We start from the raw sequence: 16622 nt of genomic DNA on the forward strand, positions 1-16622 counted from the left end.
CATGATTGGAGCCTTAAGATGCCCATACACTCGTCAGATTGGCAGCAGATAGATAAGAAATGCATCTGATGATCTATCTGATGCGTTTTTAGAACATTTTTTACCAGGATAGAATTCCAATAGATTTCAGTTTGAAATCTATTGAAATTCGATCTGATGGCATTTTTTTGCCATCAGATTTCCATTAGGGCCAATGCAAAATAAGCAATCTCATCAGATCGACCTAGATTTTCCACCCTGCCAGTTCGATTGAAATCCATCGAAATCGGCCGATCAGTTGATTGGCCAACCGATTTTGATCGATCGGCCAGAAAATCGGCTGAGTGTATGGGCCCCTTTACCCTCTTGCCAACTGTCCAGTCCTAGCCTCCGCAATACGTAACAGCCCTAAAAGTAACTAAATGTAACTTTGGGCCTGATTTACGTTGGTCAAGTAAAACTACCATGCCCACAGAGCACACGTCAGTTTAACCAAATAAACACCGGGGGAATAGTGAGCATTATGCCATTATCGCTATCCGCGGCGCTGTAACAGCACAACTACTCCCCTGGCGTCTGGCGATGGTACCAGTAAAATTGTCGTGCACTATGTGCATCAGGACCTTTGTAGCCAACCATAACTCTATCTTAGAAGAAGATCTATAAAGGTCTGTACACAGCTGCAATAAAAGTTAAGCAGGCCATACACTGGCTCGATTCACGGCCGTTTCGACAGCAGATCCGATCCTGGGATCGGATCTGCTGCCAATCGCTTGCGCCAAACGCACCCGCCGATCCGATTCCCTCCCGAAATCGGATCGGACCGTCGATCGCGCCGTGCGGGAAATTACCCTCGATCGCCCGGCGGTAGGAGCGCGTCGCTTGCGGCGTACGATTCGGGCCCGATCCGAGCATGTATACATTACCTGAAGCTGGCTCCGGGGTCCTCTTCTCCTCGCTGCACCGCATTTCCGCATCTCCCAGTGTACGCTTATACTTCCTGTGTCACTCCGGTGACCAGGAAGTTGAAATAGAGGGCGCTCTATTTGAACTTCCTGGTCACGGAGTAACACAGGAAGCGCCGGGATGGAGCAAGAACAGCAGTGCGGTGCAGTGCGGAGAAGACGCCCGGGAGCCAGCCTCAGGTAATGTATACGGGGGGGGGACAGGCGGCAGGAGCAGCTGAACAGATTGTGATCGGTTTCAGGCTGAAATCGATTCACAATCTGTTTGCAGTAAAGGCAGCCATACGATCCCTATCTGATCAGATTCGATCAGATAGGGATCTGTCAGCTGGTCGATCTAATGGCACATCGACCAGTGTATGGCCACCTTTACTGAAAAACAATCAAACAATCTCACTAAACTAATTACAAACCATCCAGTTCACTAAATAATTTTATGCCTCTTAATGAAGCAGTCCTCCTCATTTCCCCCTCACCACCGACCTTCTCCCTCTCCAAGTAACTTTTAAAACACATAAGGTGGACAATGCAAATCTTTGAATCTCCATTAAATACTGGCAAAGCAGATATTTAGCAGTTAACCAGGCTGACTGATTCTCTGTATGTACGGTATATACAGAAAAAGGATAAAAGTTTTGCAATCTGTACTTAGCGATGCATTACGGAAACAAATCATTTTATACCGACACTATCAAAACGCCATTCTGCCAGTATGTCTATACCACAATGATTCAACAAGCCTCTCAGCTTTGCCACAGGGACTGTAAATAGAAGGACTGACAGGCAAAGTGCTCAATGTCATGCCAACTCTTCCAGCCAAGAAATTCTACAACAGAAGTGAGAGCTGGCATGAAGAAGCTGAGCGGAGGCACTGATCACGTTGGAGACCGTAGTCATACTGCCATCTGTGCAACATGCTTACAGTAATCTCAGTCACTATCCAGTCTGATAATATCTGTGCAGTATCATCTCCCACACTGTTCATGGTAATACACCCTGGAAAATGAAATACAAACTTTAGTGCAAGTTATCTTATTTATGCCTGATCCAAGCTTTCCCAGAAGCCTCGGAGCCTTGTCCTGCTGCAGAACGGACCAGCAGCACTACACTGCAGGTAGAAGTAGGACCTAAAGCAATTGCTTTGTATATATCATCCACACTAAATGTTTCTATATAGATTTGGGTATCCAGCCATAGGCCCAGTGCACACCAAAAACCTCTAGCAGATCTGCAAACCGCTAGAGGTTTTTGAAGCAGATTTCAGAGCGATTCTAGGCATGTTTTCTAAGCATGCCTAGCGTTTTTTGGATCGTTTTTGTGTAGCACATTTCAAATATTGTTACAGTAAAGCGGTTACTGAACAGCTTCTGTAACAAAACGCCTGGAAAACCGATCTGATCTAGCGTTTTTTCAGAGCGGTTTTCCACTTTCTATACGTTAACACTGAGGCACAAACGCCTCAGAAATCTAAAAAATGCTGCAGCCCGGGAGTTTGCTTTTGTGGAAAAAAAACGAGCCGCTCTGGTGAGCACCATCCCATTTATTTTCATTAGCCAAGCAGTTTTCCCCCTGCAAGCGTTTTAAAAAACGCTCTAGAACCACTCTGGTGTGCACCAGCCCATAGTATTTTTTACTGCCTTGATGACTGCTGGATAATCACACAGAGGATCAATCAGCCAGGTCTCAAACCCATGACGCTCTCAAATGAAATATACACGGCCTTGTTCTACTTCCTAGTCACCACTACTCCCCTTCGCAAAAGGAAATATTTGTATTATTTAGTATTTATATAGCGCCAACGTCTTTCTTGGCGCTATATAAATACTAAATAAAAATATTTCCTGTGGCGAATGGGGAATATTGTCTTGTCACCTAACTGTCCCTCAGAGGGGCTCACAATCTAATTCCTACCATAGTCATATGTCTATCTATATGTATCGTGTAGTGTATGTATCATAGTCTAGGGCCAATTTTAGGGGGAAGCTTATTAACTTACCTGTATGTTTCAGGGGTGTGGGAGGATACCAGAGTGCCTGAAAGAAACCCACAGAGACAGGGAGAACATACAAACTGCGTATATAGTGCCCTGGCTGGAATTTGAACCGGGGACTCTGCAAACCGAGAACGTTAACCACTACTGCACCGTGCATCCCGTGCAGCAAATGTGTGCCTATAGAGAAGAGGTGGGAGCAGAGTTTGAGGGTGAATCAGATAATTAGAGTGGGTAGGACAGGTTGGCCGTTTATGGAATGTATACAATGTGATTAAACAGCTGAGTTGCTCAATTACCACATCCTCCATTTCCCAAAGAGCGATTGCTGGACCTAGACATATGGGATTTTGACCTTTTTGAAAAAGTCTTAAAGGCTATATACACCTGTCTAAAGTAGCGCATTGCTGTTCATACACTGATCTTAAACAGTCATTCATAAAAATGTTTGAACAGTCACGTCGGATACTAAATGTGTAGGCTTATGGAGCTGGAGGAAGCCCCAGGTATGTATAAATCTATTTCTTCTTTGTCTCTGGTTCTCTTTAATGCTGGGCATACACGGTATGTTTTTGCCTGTGCAATCGAGCCGCTGGCTCGATTCCGGCGCGTCCCCGATCGTGCCCGTATCGATTCCCGCTTCTCATCTTCTTTTCATTTTTTACCATTGTCCTGCCCGCGGTATCGAGCGGGGAATCGGTCTGGCAGGTGATCGGACACGTCGGAAATTATCAATCGAGCCATCAGCGGCTCTATTACACGGTACAAAAACGTACCGTGTATTTCCAGCATAATGGTACGTACACATGGGGGACCGTTGTAGCTTGTCGCTAGCACACCGGGGACGTGTGCGCGACAGCTCGTCACCAGGTCCCTCTGTGCAGCAGCCGTACACACGGCGCACAGAGGGACAGAGATGTGGCGGAAGCTGTCGCCAAAGGTTCCTCCCCCCCGCCGGAAGTTCCGTTAGTAGTGTATTGTGTTGCTGTTGCTAGTCCGCATACACACGCAGTACGTGTGGCGGACTAGCGACAGTTGCGGCAACAGCTGTTGCCGGCGATAGCTCTGACTAGCGACGGTTTGTGGCATGCGAGTTATACAGACGGGGGACCTGTCGCTGCAACACGCGCGTGCCACGTGGTTGTGGCGACAGTTGTCGCCCGTGTGTACTCACCATAAGCCTCAGTGTTTACTGTATGGAGAGTTGCATTGGCAGAGCACACCCACAGTCTATTTACAGTTGCTGATAAGAACTAATTAGGACACTTTGACCTGCCTAAACAAACACAGAACACAGAGAAGTGAATTTCTTCAGCAACTATACGTGGAATTTAATTGTGTGTTGTGTAACGGCCCGTTTCCACTAGACACGTTGCTAAGTGGAAACCGCTCCACATTGCAACGCAAGGAAACTGCAACCAATTCACGTCAATGGAGTAGTTTCCATTGGCGTGAATTGACCTATGCAATCCGGCACGATGCGATGTGGGGGAAATTATGGATAGCATGCTGGTGTTTTCCGCTACACGCATCCAAATCCCCATACCCGCCGACGGGAAGCTGCATGTTGCCACATCCGGTTGTACGGAAGACAACCGGAAGCACTTTCGGAAGGATGCAAGGCGATGCGGTGATCACCTCAAATCCTAAACGCCAATAGAAACAGGCCCTAAGAGTTTGGGTCTGCTTTAAAGGACACTTGAAGAGAGCGGGATATGGAGGCTGTCATATTTATTTCCTTTTAAACAACACCAGTTGCCCGCCATCCTGATGATCTTTCACACATCAGTAGTGTCTGAATCACACACCTGAAACAAGCATGCAGCAAATGTGGTCAAACTTAAGTGAAACGTCTGATCTGCATGCTTGTTCAGGGCTGGTGACTAAAAGTATCAGAGGCAGTGGATCAGCAGAATAGCCACGCTATTTGCATTGTTGAAAAGGAAATAAATATGGCAGCCTCCATATTCCTTTCACTTCAGCCTTGGCCTGTGCTTGCATGAGATGACCTGGCTGGCTGGATCTCTTATCCACACATTAGGGCCACCATACACATGACAGATTATTGGCAGAGGGGAGCCCACTGTGCGTATGAAGCATAATGGTCTGGACACTCCATCACAATTCTCTGCAACACAGGTGGCCAAGCATTTTAAAGAAACGTATGCCACTTGCATTGCTATACTAACCACATTCAAATGCACCAAATGGGACAGCACTGGGGTACACACAGAAACGTATGCTGCAGTGCTTAAATGTGCCCATCGACTGTGCTGTCTATGCACTGTCTAATGTATATCGCACACTGATACGCATACCTGATTTCAGCTTAGCAATGCAAACAGTGTGCTCAGGCTCTAACATGAGCAGCAGCAGTCACCCCTAGACACAACTAGATAATTCTCAACCAAGGAGGAGCCATTCATCTCAAATACTCATGTGGGCTGCACAATCCATGTAAAGCAACTAAATGGAGGCGAATCCTTAGGATTGGGACAGCAGAACGTCATAGTTCAAGTGTCCACGTGAACAAGTCATTAAGGTGCTCCAAAGCTTGGTAAATTTTGCAGAATCATTTGTTTCTCTTTCACCATCTGCAATACTGATTGGATCATCTGGCTATGTACATTTGTGTTTAAAAATAGAAACAAATCAGACCATAAAAAATAACCAGTTTTTCAACTTTTCATGTATTTACCGGTACACCTATCTCCAGGCTGCTGGCAGTTCCTTTGTAAAAAAAATGTACACATAACCAAAAGATATTTTTTTTGTAACAAGGAAGACTTTTATTCACGCCAGATCAATCACAAATTGCAAGACATTTAAATTTACATATTCCACATCAGTGAGGTGAAGTACATCTTAAAGGGAACCTAACCTGAGAAGGACATGCATTTTTCCTTTTAAAATAATACCAGTTGCCTGACTCTCCTGCTGATCCTGTGTCTCTAATACTTTTAGCCACAACCCCTCAACAAGCCTGCAGATCAGGTGCTCTGACTGAAGTCAGACTGGATTAACTGCCTGCTTGTTTCAGGTGTGTGATTCAGCCACTGTTGCAGCAAAGAGATCAGCAGGACTAACAGGCAACTGGCGTTGTTTAAAATTAAATATCCATATCTTTTTCAGTTTAGGTTCCCTTTAAAGGGAAATCTAAAGAGAAAAAAAATAATCAGTTTAACTTACCTGGGGCTTATTGCAACCCCCTGGAGTCAATCTGTGCCCGCGCCATCCGTCCAAGATCCTCCGGCCAGAAGCAGCAACCCCCGCAAAGCTGGCCAGCCAACGTACCGCCTCACTGCGTCCCTGAGCACAACAGCGTTCCGCGCATGCGCAATATAGGCTAGTCGCTACTGCACATGCATAGAAAGTTCCCGGCAATGGGAGCATGATCAGGGTGCCCGAAGCTCAGGCCACGCATGCGCAGTAGCCTTGGACAGCTTTGAGGGTGTCAACCCTGCTTACTGGAGGGCAAGAAAGGACGGCGTGGGCACAGGATAACTCCAGTGGGCTGAAAGAAGCCACAGGTAAGTTAAACAGATCCTTTTTTCAGCTTAAATAACACTTTAAGAATATAGTTTTCGAATTTGTGACTATAGTCTTATAGGTTGAACTTCTTAAGCTGGCCATACACTGGTCAAGTTTTACTGTCAATATCTGGCCGATTTGATCGAATCTGCTAGAAATGGATGCCCCAAATGCCAGCCCGATGGACCAAACGATTTTCAGCCAAAGTCAAAAGAATACGTTGTTCGTGCCAGATGGAAGATATCAATTGGCGGTGGGTCAGAAGAGGTGGAAGATCTACTGTCCATAGTGCTGCACTGCTGCTGAAATGTATTACAAAAATCTATGTACAGTGTGTGGAGGGAATCAATCAGATAGATCCCTCTCTGATCAGACTATGATCTGAGAAGGATCTATCTTTTGGCCACATCAGTGTATGGCTAACCTTAAACCCGGGGTTCAGTAGCAAATCGGAAATCACAATTTTTGAATCTCTAAAGGACCGCAATCTCCTTGTCCCTCATTGCCTTATATAGTGATCGCTGCATGAGGTCAATTGGAAAATTGCAGGGCCTCCTGGTGATCGGCAAGCGCTGCAAACGTGCTGTTAAGTGTGCCCCTAGCCTTAAAGTGAACCTAAAGCCAAAGATTGGAGGTAAGTTAGATACTTACCTTAGTAGGAGGGAGCCTCTGTATAATACTGAGGCCTACCCCATTGTTTTTGACCCAACCGATACAGCACTGCGACCCTCTAAGCAAATCCAGGCTTGTCGGATTGGCTCCCATGTCCACACTTCCCTCAGTGTAGGAGTACGGCCGCACTACGCCTACATGAGTATAGTTTGTGCCTGCATAGTAGCATGAAACTGCTCATGCTCAGCTTTTCCTCTGTGCATAAGCCAATGTGCGCTACTACGCAGGCGCAGATAGGATTCACACAAAAACAGTGCAGCCGCACTTTTACACAGAGACGGCTGCAAAGAAGATCATACAGAGGCTTCCTTCTACCTTGGTTAATTATTCTTTACATCTTTTGTCACGGGTTTGTTTTGAAGGAATCCTGAGATAAAAGCAAGACAAGTATTTATACTTACCTGTGGCTTCCTCCAACTCCCTTATAGGCTGTGGAGTTCCTCACCATCTGCCCTGGCTGCTCCGTTGTCCTGCAGTCGGCTCCGGTAAATTCCCCAGTCAAGCTCGACTGTGCATGTCCTGCCCCTGCGCGATTCTGCACCTGCCCAGTTGGGAGCATACTGCGCATGCGGAGAATGTTCCCAGCCACGGGAGCTTGATAGGAGGCAAGTGCAGTGGAACTTGACTGAGCGCAACTGGGGAATTTACCAAAGCTAACTGCAGGACACAAAAAGAGTGGCCTGGAGAGTACCCTTTATTCATTTTATGTATAGCAATGGGTTAAACTGGTGGTTTGACTGCTTTCTTTGTCTTTATTAAAGATATACCTTACACTTCTTGTCCTTTGGAACTTTAAGGCTTTATTATTAAAATTGGTTGCATCAGGGACAGGAAATGGGGACAGAAAAAAAACAAAACAAAAACAAACTAGTTGGAAATTCCAACTTTGAGAAAAAAAAATATTTGTTGTCTCTGTCAATCTTGGAGAGATGTTTCTACTTCCTTTCTGGGCAGGAAGGGAACATTTTTCACAGGACAATAAAAACCTAAAAAAAGAGGATAAAAGTCCCTTACCATACTAAACTTACATTTTTGTAGAGAATTTGCCTTGCAGCACAAAACTAGATTTGAATGAAGTCAAATAAATTAAACAGTAATTTAACGTGGGCTAAAAAAAGGCCCTGAATTGCTAAGTTGGCACATGCTAGATTTCATGGACAGCCTGTTCTCTTTCTCCCTGCAAATTCATACAAGCGTCATTTTAAAATAGATTAATTACTTGATACAAGCCACAAACTGTGGCTTTTCCAGACACAGTGCAAAAGCTCTTTAGCAAATGACAAATGATGCACACAAAGCAACCAAACTTGACACTAGGCTGATAGCGATAACAGAATTCTTCTGTTCTTTTGTCCGCTGTCCTTCCATACAATGGTTAATTCCATTCAGTGGAAGTGGGTCTGTATTGTATGCATAGCCTGGTCAGGTTCCTAGCTGCTGCTATTTATAGACTATAGTGTGTGTTTATGTATATATACAGTGTAAATGTGTGCATTGCAATCTCCCACCTGGCTGTTCACTGATCACACACCCAGCAGTCAAGTAGAAATCAAATTGCCTCAACAGACTAATTACAAATTACGTTAAAGTGACCGATATTCTCAGTTTTAAAACTGAGCTCAAGCAACAAGCAACAAGCAGTCGGTGTAATTTCTACAATAAAAATCTATAATAAAAGTCAATCAACAAGCCAGATTACTGCTTACAGGCCAGAACCACACTCCCCAAAATAACAGCAGAAAAACTCCCTGGTTGCCATGGGAAACATCATCCTCAACCTCAGCAACCAGGTAATACCTGAGAAAAGTAACCAATCAGGTTCTTCATTTCATATGAAAGATCTGGGTTACGGATCCACTTTGCCTCCAGTTTTTAGCTCCACAGAAGACACCTATGATGCTGAACTTGGCTTTCGGTCATTAAACTTCACAACTCTGAGACAACACACTATTTATTTCTTAACAGGTGACATGACTAACAGTCTTACAGCTCCCAGCTGTTTACCAAGCATGATGACCGCAGGTCATGGATTAATATAAATCTTAGTAATTTAGCAAGCAGCTGGCCACATGGGCCAGTCAGCCAAAAAAGAGAGCGAACGGCGCAGGGCCCTTCGTTTGCTGTGCCAGTTCTGAGACATGGGTCCTGCCATATACCATAAATGTACACATACGCTAATCCCCAGCAGAGCATGTGATCAGCTTCTCTATGGAGATTTCACATAAAGCTAACAGTTTCTCCATACTGCAGTGATGTCATTATTTTTCTCCAGGTTACTAGCTTTGACAGCGCAAAAACAACAGAGTCCCTGTCCTCCTGGGTAAACCCGGCGCACCTTTGCATCACATCATCCAACCATGCTGCCCTTTGTTACCTATTGCACCTGGCAGGATGTGTCACCCATCTTGATCATAATAATAATAATAATAATAATAATAATAATAAAATACAAAAGCAAGCAGCAATATCTCCCACTGCCAATAACATTTGATGCCTGTGGTGGGTAAAAGCAGGCAGCGATAGCATTCGGAACAAAGAGCCTTTGTTTATGTTAGGAGACGCTGTCGGAATCCCCCAGAGGCATACAGTGCCAAAGCTGAAGGCTGTTCCTTTCAATTACTGCGCTGCTCAATATAAATAATGTGTAGATCTACTCCCCACCTGATCAGATGCCGGTCTTAGCCCTGAATCCGGTAACTGTGCTAATCACCAGCAGAACTTTAAAAATACAACCAAGTTTAACCTATCTATATCTACAACCACAATTATGCACATAAAAAACAAAAACATAAAATAAAGACTAATGTATAAAACACACCTCATAAAATACAAATAGCAATATTTAGATCTTCCCTGCAACAGTGCATGTAAGCTGAATAAATGCAGCGTGCTATTGATAGATGGCCAATCACTTCTGCAAGCAGCGCAGGTCTAGTGTTATTGTTCTTACATACAACATCTGACAGCAGTTAAATAATAAATCAGAGGTTTGTCTGCTGACAAAGCATTCCCCTACCTGAAGCTTCATTTTCCAACATGAATGCATCAGTGTATCCTTATTAGAGCTTCCTCCTCTTGCATGACTCCAGTAATCCAGGTTAAATGGATGAGGACTGTGCGCATCTGCTGTGTGCCCTACATACAGCCTGTAGAGGGAGAGGGGAAAAGTTGACTTGCCTGGGCTTGTCACAAGCCTGCCAGGGCTAGTGCAGAGGAGAGTGGTCCTAGCACACTTCCTCCAGCTGATTCTTGTGAGTGGAGGCAATGGATAATAAATAATGTATGTACTCACTCCTCTTTATCCTCCTTCAAGGCCTGCTGCCCCGCCTCCACTAGAGATCTCAAATACTATACTGAGCGGTGAGGTTACAGCCAGTCCTGCGCTGGCAACAGCATTAAAAATGCAGCATCAGAGAGAGAGAGAGATGGAGGATGGCAACCCATGCACCAGCACTGAGAAGAAAGCAACATAACCAGCACAGCTGACAGAATTACACAGGAGGCGATGTAGCAAGAGGCTGAACTGCCACTAGCACAGGCTCAGTGCTAGACAATATCACACCTTCATATACACTTTACACTGTGATATACATGGAATGCAAGAAACAAACCACACAAAAAAAAAAAAAAAAAAAAAAAAGAGCTCAGTGCGCTTTAAGCTGTAGACTTTTTTTTAGGCGATCTATGTACTTTTATTTGAACAATCACTTGGTCAGTCCCTCTGAGGAATAGTTATTACCATACACACTCTGTAAAGTGCTGCAGAAGAGGTCTGTGCCAAATGGAGATTATATATTTTTATTAATAACAAATATGCAAACTCCAACCAGGAAAGCTATATTCATGGAAAAGCCAAAATTAATCTGACATTCAAACCTCCACCAGGAACAAAGGAAGGAAGAGACAAAAGTTTGTTTGCAAACTCCCACCAGGAATGCTATATTCATAGAAGAGCCAAATATTTGTCTCATTTGCAAACTCCCACCAGGAATACTATATTCATAGAAGAGCCAGATATTTGTCTCATTTGCAAACTCCCACCAGGAATACTATATTCATAGAAGAGCCAAATATTTGTCTCATTTGCAAACTCCCACCAGGAATACTATATTCATAGAAGAGCCACAAATGTGTCCGATACGCAAACTCCCACCAGGAATGCTATATTCATGGAAGAGCCACAAATGTGTCCGATACGCAAACTCCCACCAGGAATGCTATATTCATAGAAGAGCCACAAATGTGTCCGATACGCAAACTCCCACCAGGAATGCTATATTCATAGAAGAGCCACAAATGTGTCCGATACGCAAACTCCCACCAGGAATCCTATATTCATGGAAGAGCCACAAATGTGTCCGATACGCAAACTCCCACCAGGAATGCTATATTCATGGAAGAGCCACAAATGTGTCCGATACGCAAACTCCCACCAGGAATGCTATATTCATGGAAGAGCCACAAATGTGTCCGATACGCAAACTCCCACCAGGAATGCTATATTCATGGAAGAGCCACAAATGTGTCCGATACGCAAACTCCCACCAGGAATGCTATATTCATGGAAGAGCCACAAATGTGTCCGATACGCAAACTCCCACCAGGAATGCTATATTCATAGAAGAGCCACAAATGTGTCCGATACGCAAACTCCCACCAGGAATGCTATATTCATGGAAGAGCCACAAATGTGTCCGATACGCAAACTCCCACCAGGAATGCTATATTCATGGAAGAGCCACAAATGTGTCTGATACGCAAACTGCCACCAGGAATCCTATATTCATGGAAGAGCCACAAATGTGTCCGATACGCAAACTCCCACCAGGAATCCTATATTCATGGAAGAGCCACAAATGTGTCCGATACGCAAACTCCCACCAGGAACGCTACATTCATGGAAGAGGCACAAATGTGTCCGATACGCAAACTCCCACCAGGAATGCTATATTCATGGAAGAGCCACAAATGTGTCTGATACGCAAACTGCCACCAGGAATCCTATATTCATGGAAGAGCCACAAATGTGTCCGATACGCAAACTCCCACCAGGAATCCTATATTCATGGAAGAGCCACAAATGTGTCCGATACGCAAACTCCCACCAGGAACGCTACATTCATGGAAGAGGCACAAATGTGTCCGATACGCAAACTCCCACCAGGAATGCTATATTCATGGAAGAGCCACAAATGTGTCCGATACGCAAACTCCCACCAGGAATGCTATATTCATGGAAGAGCCACAAATGTGTCCGATACGCAAACTCCCACCAGGAATGCTATATTCATGGAAGAGCCACAAATGTGTCCGATACGCAAACTCCCACCAGGAATGCTATATTCATGGAAGAGCCACAAATGTGTCCGATACGCAGACTCCCACCAGGAATGCTATACTGTAGAAATGATCAACCATATGCCAATAATTTCTCCTTGCATTCAAATTTCATGTAAATGACATGCAGCTTTAAACTGAACAGAGCAGAATAACTTCCTGTCAATTTTTATTGGCCCAAGTTCAAACTGCATAACATTTACATGAAATTTTAATGCAAGGATACATTATTTGCATCTCAATCATCCCTGCTATACTGTATTCATAAAAGAGCCAAAAATTCTTCAGATTTGCAAACTGTGGTTCACGTTAGTCTGTTGCCGATTGGTTGACTGGCCATTCCAGAATTTGATTTGTCTTTGCAAATTTCCAGTTTCTACAATAATTCTGGTTTCAACTAGAACTATTATATTCCATTACTGTTTGATCATCACTGGGAGTGAACATACTTTCTATTTTAGGATGGCCATAGTGTAGGTCTGTGTGGATGACAACAAAGATAATTAGTAACCCATCTGTGCACAAGTCCATGACTTTGTTGCCATGTGCCTTTGGCCCAGTGCACACCAAAAACCTCTAGCAGATCTGCTAACGCTAGAGGTTTTTGAAGTAGATTTTAGAGCGATTCTAGGCATGTTTAGAGATGTTTTGTAAACATGCCTGCGTTTTTTAGAGCGTTTTTGTGTAGTAGATTACAAATATTGTTACAGTAAAAGCTGTTACTGAACAGCTTCTGTAACAAAAACACCTGGAAAACCGCTCTGATCTAGCGTTTTTTTCAGAGCGGTTTTCCACTTTCGTATACTTTAACATTGAGGCAGAAACGCTTCAGAAATCTAAAAAATGCTGCAGCCCCCGAGTTTGCGTTTGTGGAAAAAACGAGCTGCTCTGGTGTGCACCATCCCATTCACTTTCATTAGCCAAGTGTTTTCCTCCCTGCAAGCATTTTAAAAAACGCATCACAACCGCTCTGGTGTGCACCAGCCCTCTCTGTGTTTTTGTCTGTGTTTTGTGAGATTGGTCCTGCATTTTTATATGCATATAATTATTTTGTAAAAAATGCATTTGAAACTCATACTTTTTCCCCCATAGGAAAGTATTGTATGCGTATCGCAATGTGATTCCCAAACAGTATGCAGAAAGAAGTTACATGCTGTGCATTTTAAAAACAGAGTTATAAACGTACGCTCCTTGCCTTACACTGCATCACTGGCATCAAACAGATTGACACGGGCAAAAGATGATTTTGCTTTTAAAACAACTGCTGTATTTCCACCCACATTGAGATTCAATAATACAATCTAATAGTTTAATAATCAGTGTGCAGCAATGTTATCGGTTTATGTAAAATAAGTTCTCCGCAACTAAACATCCTGTCACATGACCAGAAGCAGAGAAATGAAGGATCACTACCAGGCTCTGAGTGGGGCTGCTGCTGCCTGGATTGCATCAGCTGACCATGCACTAATTATCACTCTGTGTGGAAATGGAAGATAATATCACATGATAAGATTATAGCAGGGGGGGGGGGGGGGGGTGTTAAGTAACAGAACGCTTAGTAATCCTTTCTCCACCACTTCCATTTCGCCATGATTAGCCAATGCTGGTATTGCGTTCATGTAGCTTCCTCCATATCACACACAAGAATCCTTATCTATGTCTAGAGCTCCTGTTCCTATGGAGCTTTCTGATCAAGGAATTTGATGTCCCCCGGCCAACCTAATGCTAGGTACACACAATGAGATTTACTGGCAGATTTACAGTCAGATCGATTATTTCCAACATGTACGATCTGATTTCTGTTTGTTTTCCAATCGATTTTTCCAAAGGAGTGAACGGACTGTCGATCGGAAAACCATCTGAAATCAGATCGGACATGTTGGAAATAATCGATCTGACGGTAAATCTCATTGTGTGTACCAGGCATAAAGGACACCTGAAGTGAGAGGGATATAGAAGCTGCCACATATATTTGCCTGGCAGCCCTGCTGGTCTATTTGGCTGAAGTAGTGTCTGAATCACACCAGAAACAGGCACACAGCTGATCTTGTCAGATTTAACAAAAATGTCAGGTCTATGGCTAAAATTATTAAGTCTATACCCACGACGCAATTTTTCCCAATTAATTCCCATTAAATCATGGAGGTTTGTTCACATTCTCATTGACTATCGCAGGCTTTGCCGTGATCATGATCATTTGTTAACAACGGTCCAAATGACGCTTGCAGATTCACCCAGTTGGATTGGGGCAGGGTTGTAGAGTCGGAGTCAGAGTCGAGGAGTCGGAGCAATTTCGGGTACCTGGAGTTGGAGATTTCATAGACTGAGGAGTCTGAGTCGAGAGTCAGATGATTTTTATACAAAATCCACAACCCTGGTAAGTATTAGATTGAGTCGGAGCCATTTTGAGTACCAGGAGTCGGAGATTTCATAAACTGAGGAGTTGGAGTCGGAAGATTTTTGTACCGACTCCACAGCCCTGGATTGGGGAACGATCGTTTGTCGCCAGAGATCCCTGAGCCAATCTGACCATTATCTGCCTGTGGGTACTTAGCTTATTGGGCAGATAATCAGAAAGACAGCCAGGCAACTGGTATTGCTTAAAAGGAAATACATATATGACAGCCTCCATATACCTCTCGCTTCAAGTTCCTTTTAAGGGAGGTTCGCCTCATAAGCTGCTTGCTCATTATTGCATATTGCTAATTTGCCTAATTTCAACAAGATGAGACAATACTACAACGCTCTAACTAACCCATCTCTAGTGATATAACAGGTCACCTTCTCTGGAACACTGCCGCATCTCTCCGAACCATAATCCCATTGTGTTTGAGCGACACCCTGTGATTACATGCAAAGCTACCGTACAGGTTTGTCACAAAACGCTCACCATCCCTTGCTGGAAGCAGGACACAGAAAACTGAATAATGCATGAACAGGCATGAGGAAAAAAACAGCAACACTGTGTCCTAGGAACACACTGTGATTCCAAACTTCCTCCCATCCCTCCTAACAAGCCTATTAAAATCACTATGGCAAGATGACCTGCTAAAATCCAATCAACATTTTGTAGCAGTTTTAATTTAAACATCTAATGAGCTTGCCTCAGACACTTAAATATCTCTCAGCATAAACCTGGGCTGTAATGCCTAGTGTCATGTCACCGCTCCAGACATGAGGTGTTTTAAGGGAATATTTCCATTTTAAATATAAGCAAATGCATAGCAGCTCATTACACACGGTGATTAGATAAATGTCATTTCCAGAATCTGATTTTGGATGTTTGCACAGGGATTGCTGAACTTGGTGGCTTGGAAGTAACAGATGACTATAGTAGTGCTAGCAATACACAGCTTGACACAAGACGACACAACATACAGCCATGTCAAGGAAAAGAGTTAAAGTGGCAATACATCTAGCGACTTGGCAGCTGAACGACCATTCAATTTGATTATTATCGAATCGGATTAAAATCGGTGCCGCCAAGTACAATCGACTATGCAACCAATTTTAGGTCAAGCATGTCAATCGAACATGCTGCAAGATGTCGGGCCGTTTTGGTCGGTTGAGTGCACAGTAGTTACGGCAAGAGATATCGGAATGAGTGACCAAACCCCCAACACTGCTCCCCTAATGTTCAGTGTGCCCCCGTGTCCAGTGCACTATACATTACCTGTCCATGTTCGCCACTGGCTCAAGGCTCCGTCCATACCTGCTCGCCACGTGGTTGCCAGTGTGTGTGTGGCGTCACACATGTGCCACGTTACTCCGGCAACCACGTGGGGCGCGTGTACGAAGCCCAGAGCCAGCAGTGGACACGGACAGGTAATGTATATACCGGGGGGGGGGGGGGGGGACGACACACTGAGCATTGGGGGGCAGAGTTGGGCCGGCGAGGAGATGGACACATTCTGGATTGAATTCAGCATGAAATTGATGGGGAATCGGCCTGTGGTGTATGGGCAGGTAACAGATATCTCTCTGATCAGATTCTATCAGAGAGAGATCTGACTCTTGGTCGATCTGCCCATACATCATCTGATGTGTGTCCGCCCGACCCCCGAGCACACTCCTCTCCAACTCATTCCATCCACTATAAACCACTTCACTGTGCAACATGCATAATTATTCCTCCTCCTCCCCCCACC

General features: G+C 44.3%; 1 protein-coding gene across 4 annotated transcripts in view; it reads right to left on the reverse strand.

Annotated features, from left to right (window-relative positions):
- MARCHF8 (membrane associated ring-CH-type finger 8) overlaps window positions 1-16622 on the reverse strand; it is a 355638-nt gene that overhangs the window by 107438 nt on the left and 231578 nt on the right. The window contains exon 1 of one of the 4 annotated variants that reach the window (XM_068257610.1): window positions 10154-10547. The exons of 2 other annotated variants lie outside the window; for them this stretch is intronic. In XM_068257610.1, coding sequence (XP_068113711.1) covers window positions 10154-10183 — 30 coding nt within the window. In that variant the 5' untranslated portion in view covers window positions 10184-10547. Of the gene's footprint in view, window positions 1-8934; window positions 8980-10153; window positions 10548-16622 lie in introns of those variants that run through there. One more of the 4 variants, XM_068257611.1, reaches the window with a different exon arrangement.

This window comes from Hyperolius riggenbachi, chromosome 10 (assembly GCF_040937935.1).
Source record: "Hyperolius riggenbachi isolate aHypRig1 chromosome 10, aHypRig1.pri, whole genome shotgun sequence".
Classification (NCBI taxonomy): Eukaryota; Metazoa; Chordata; class Amphibia; order Anura; family Hyperoliidae; genus Hyperolius; species Hyperolius riggenbachi.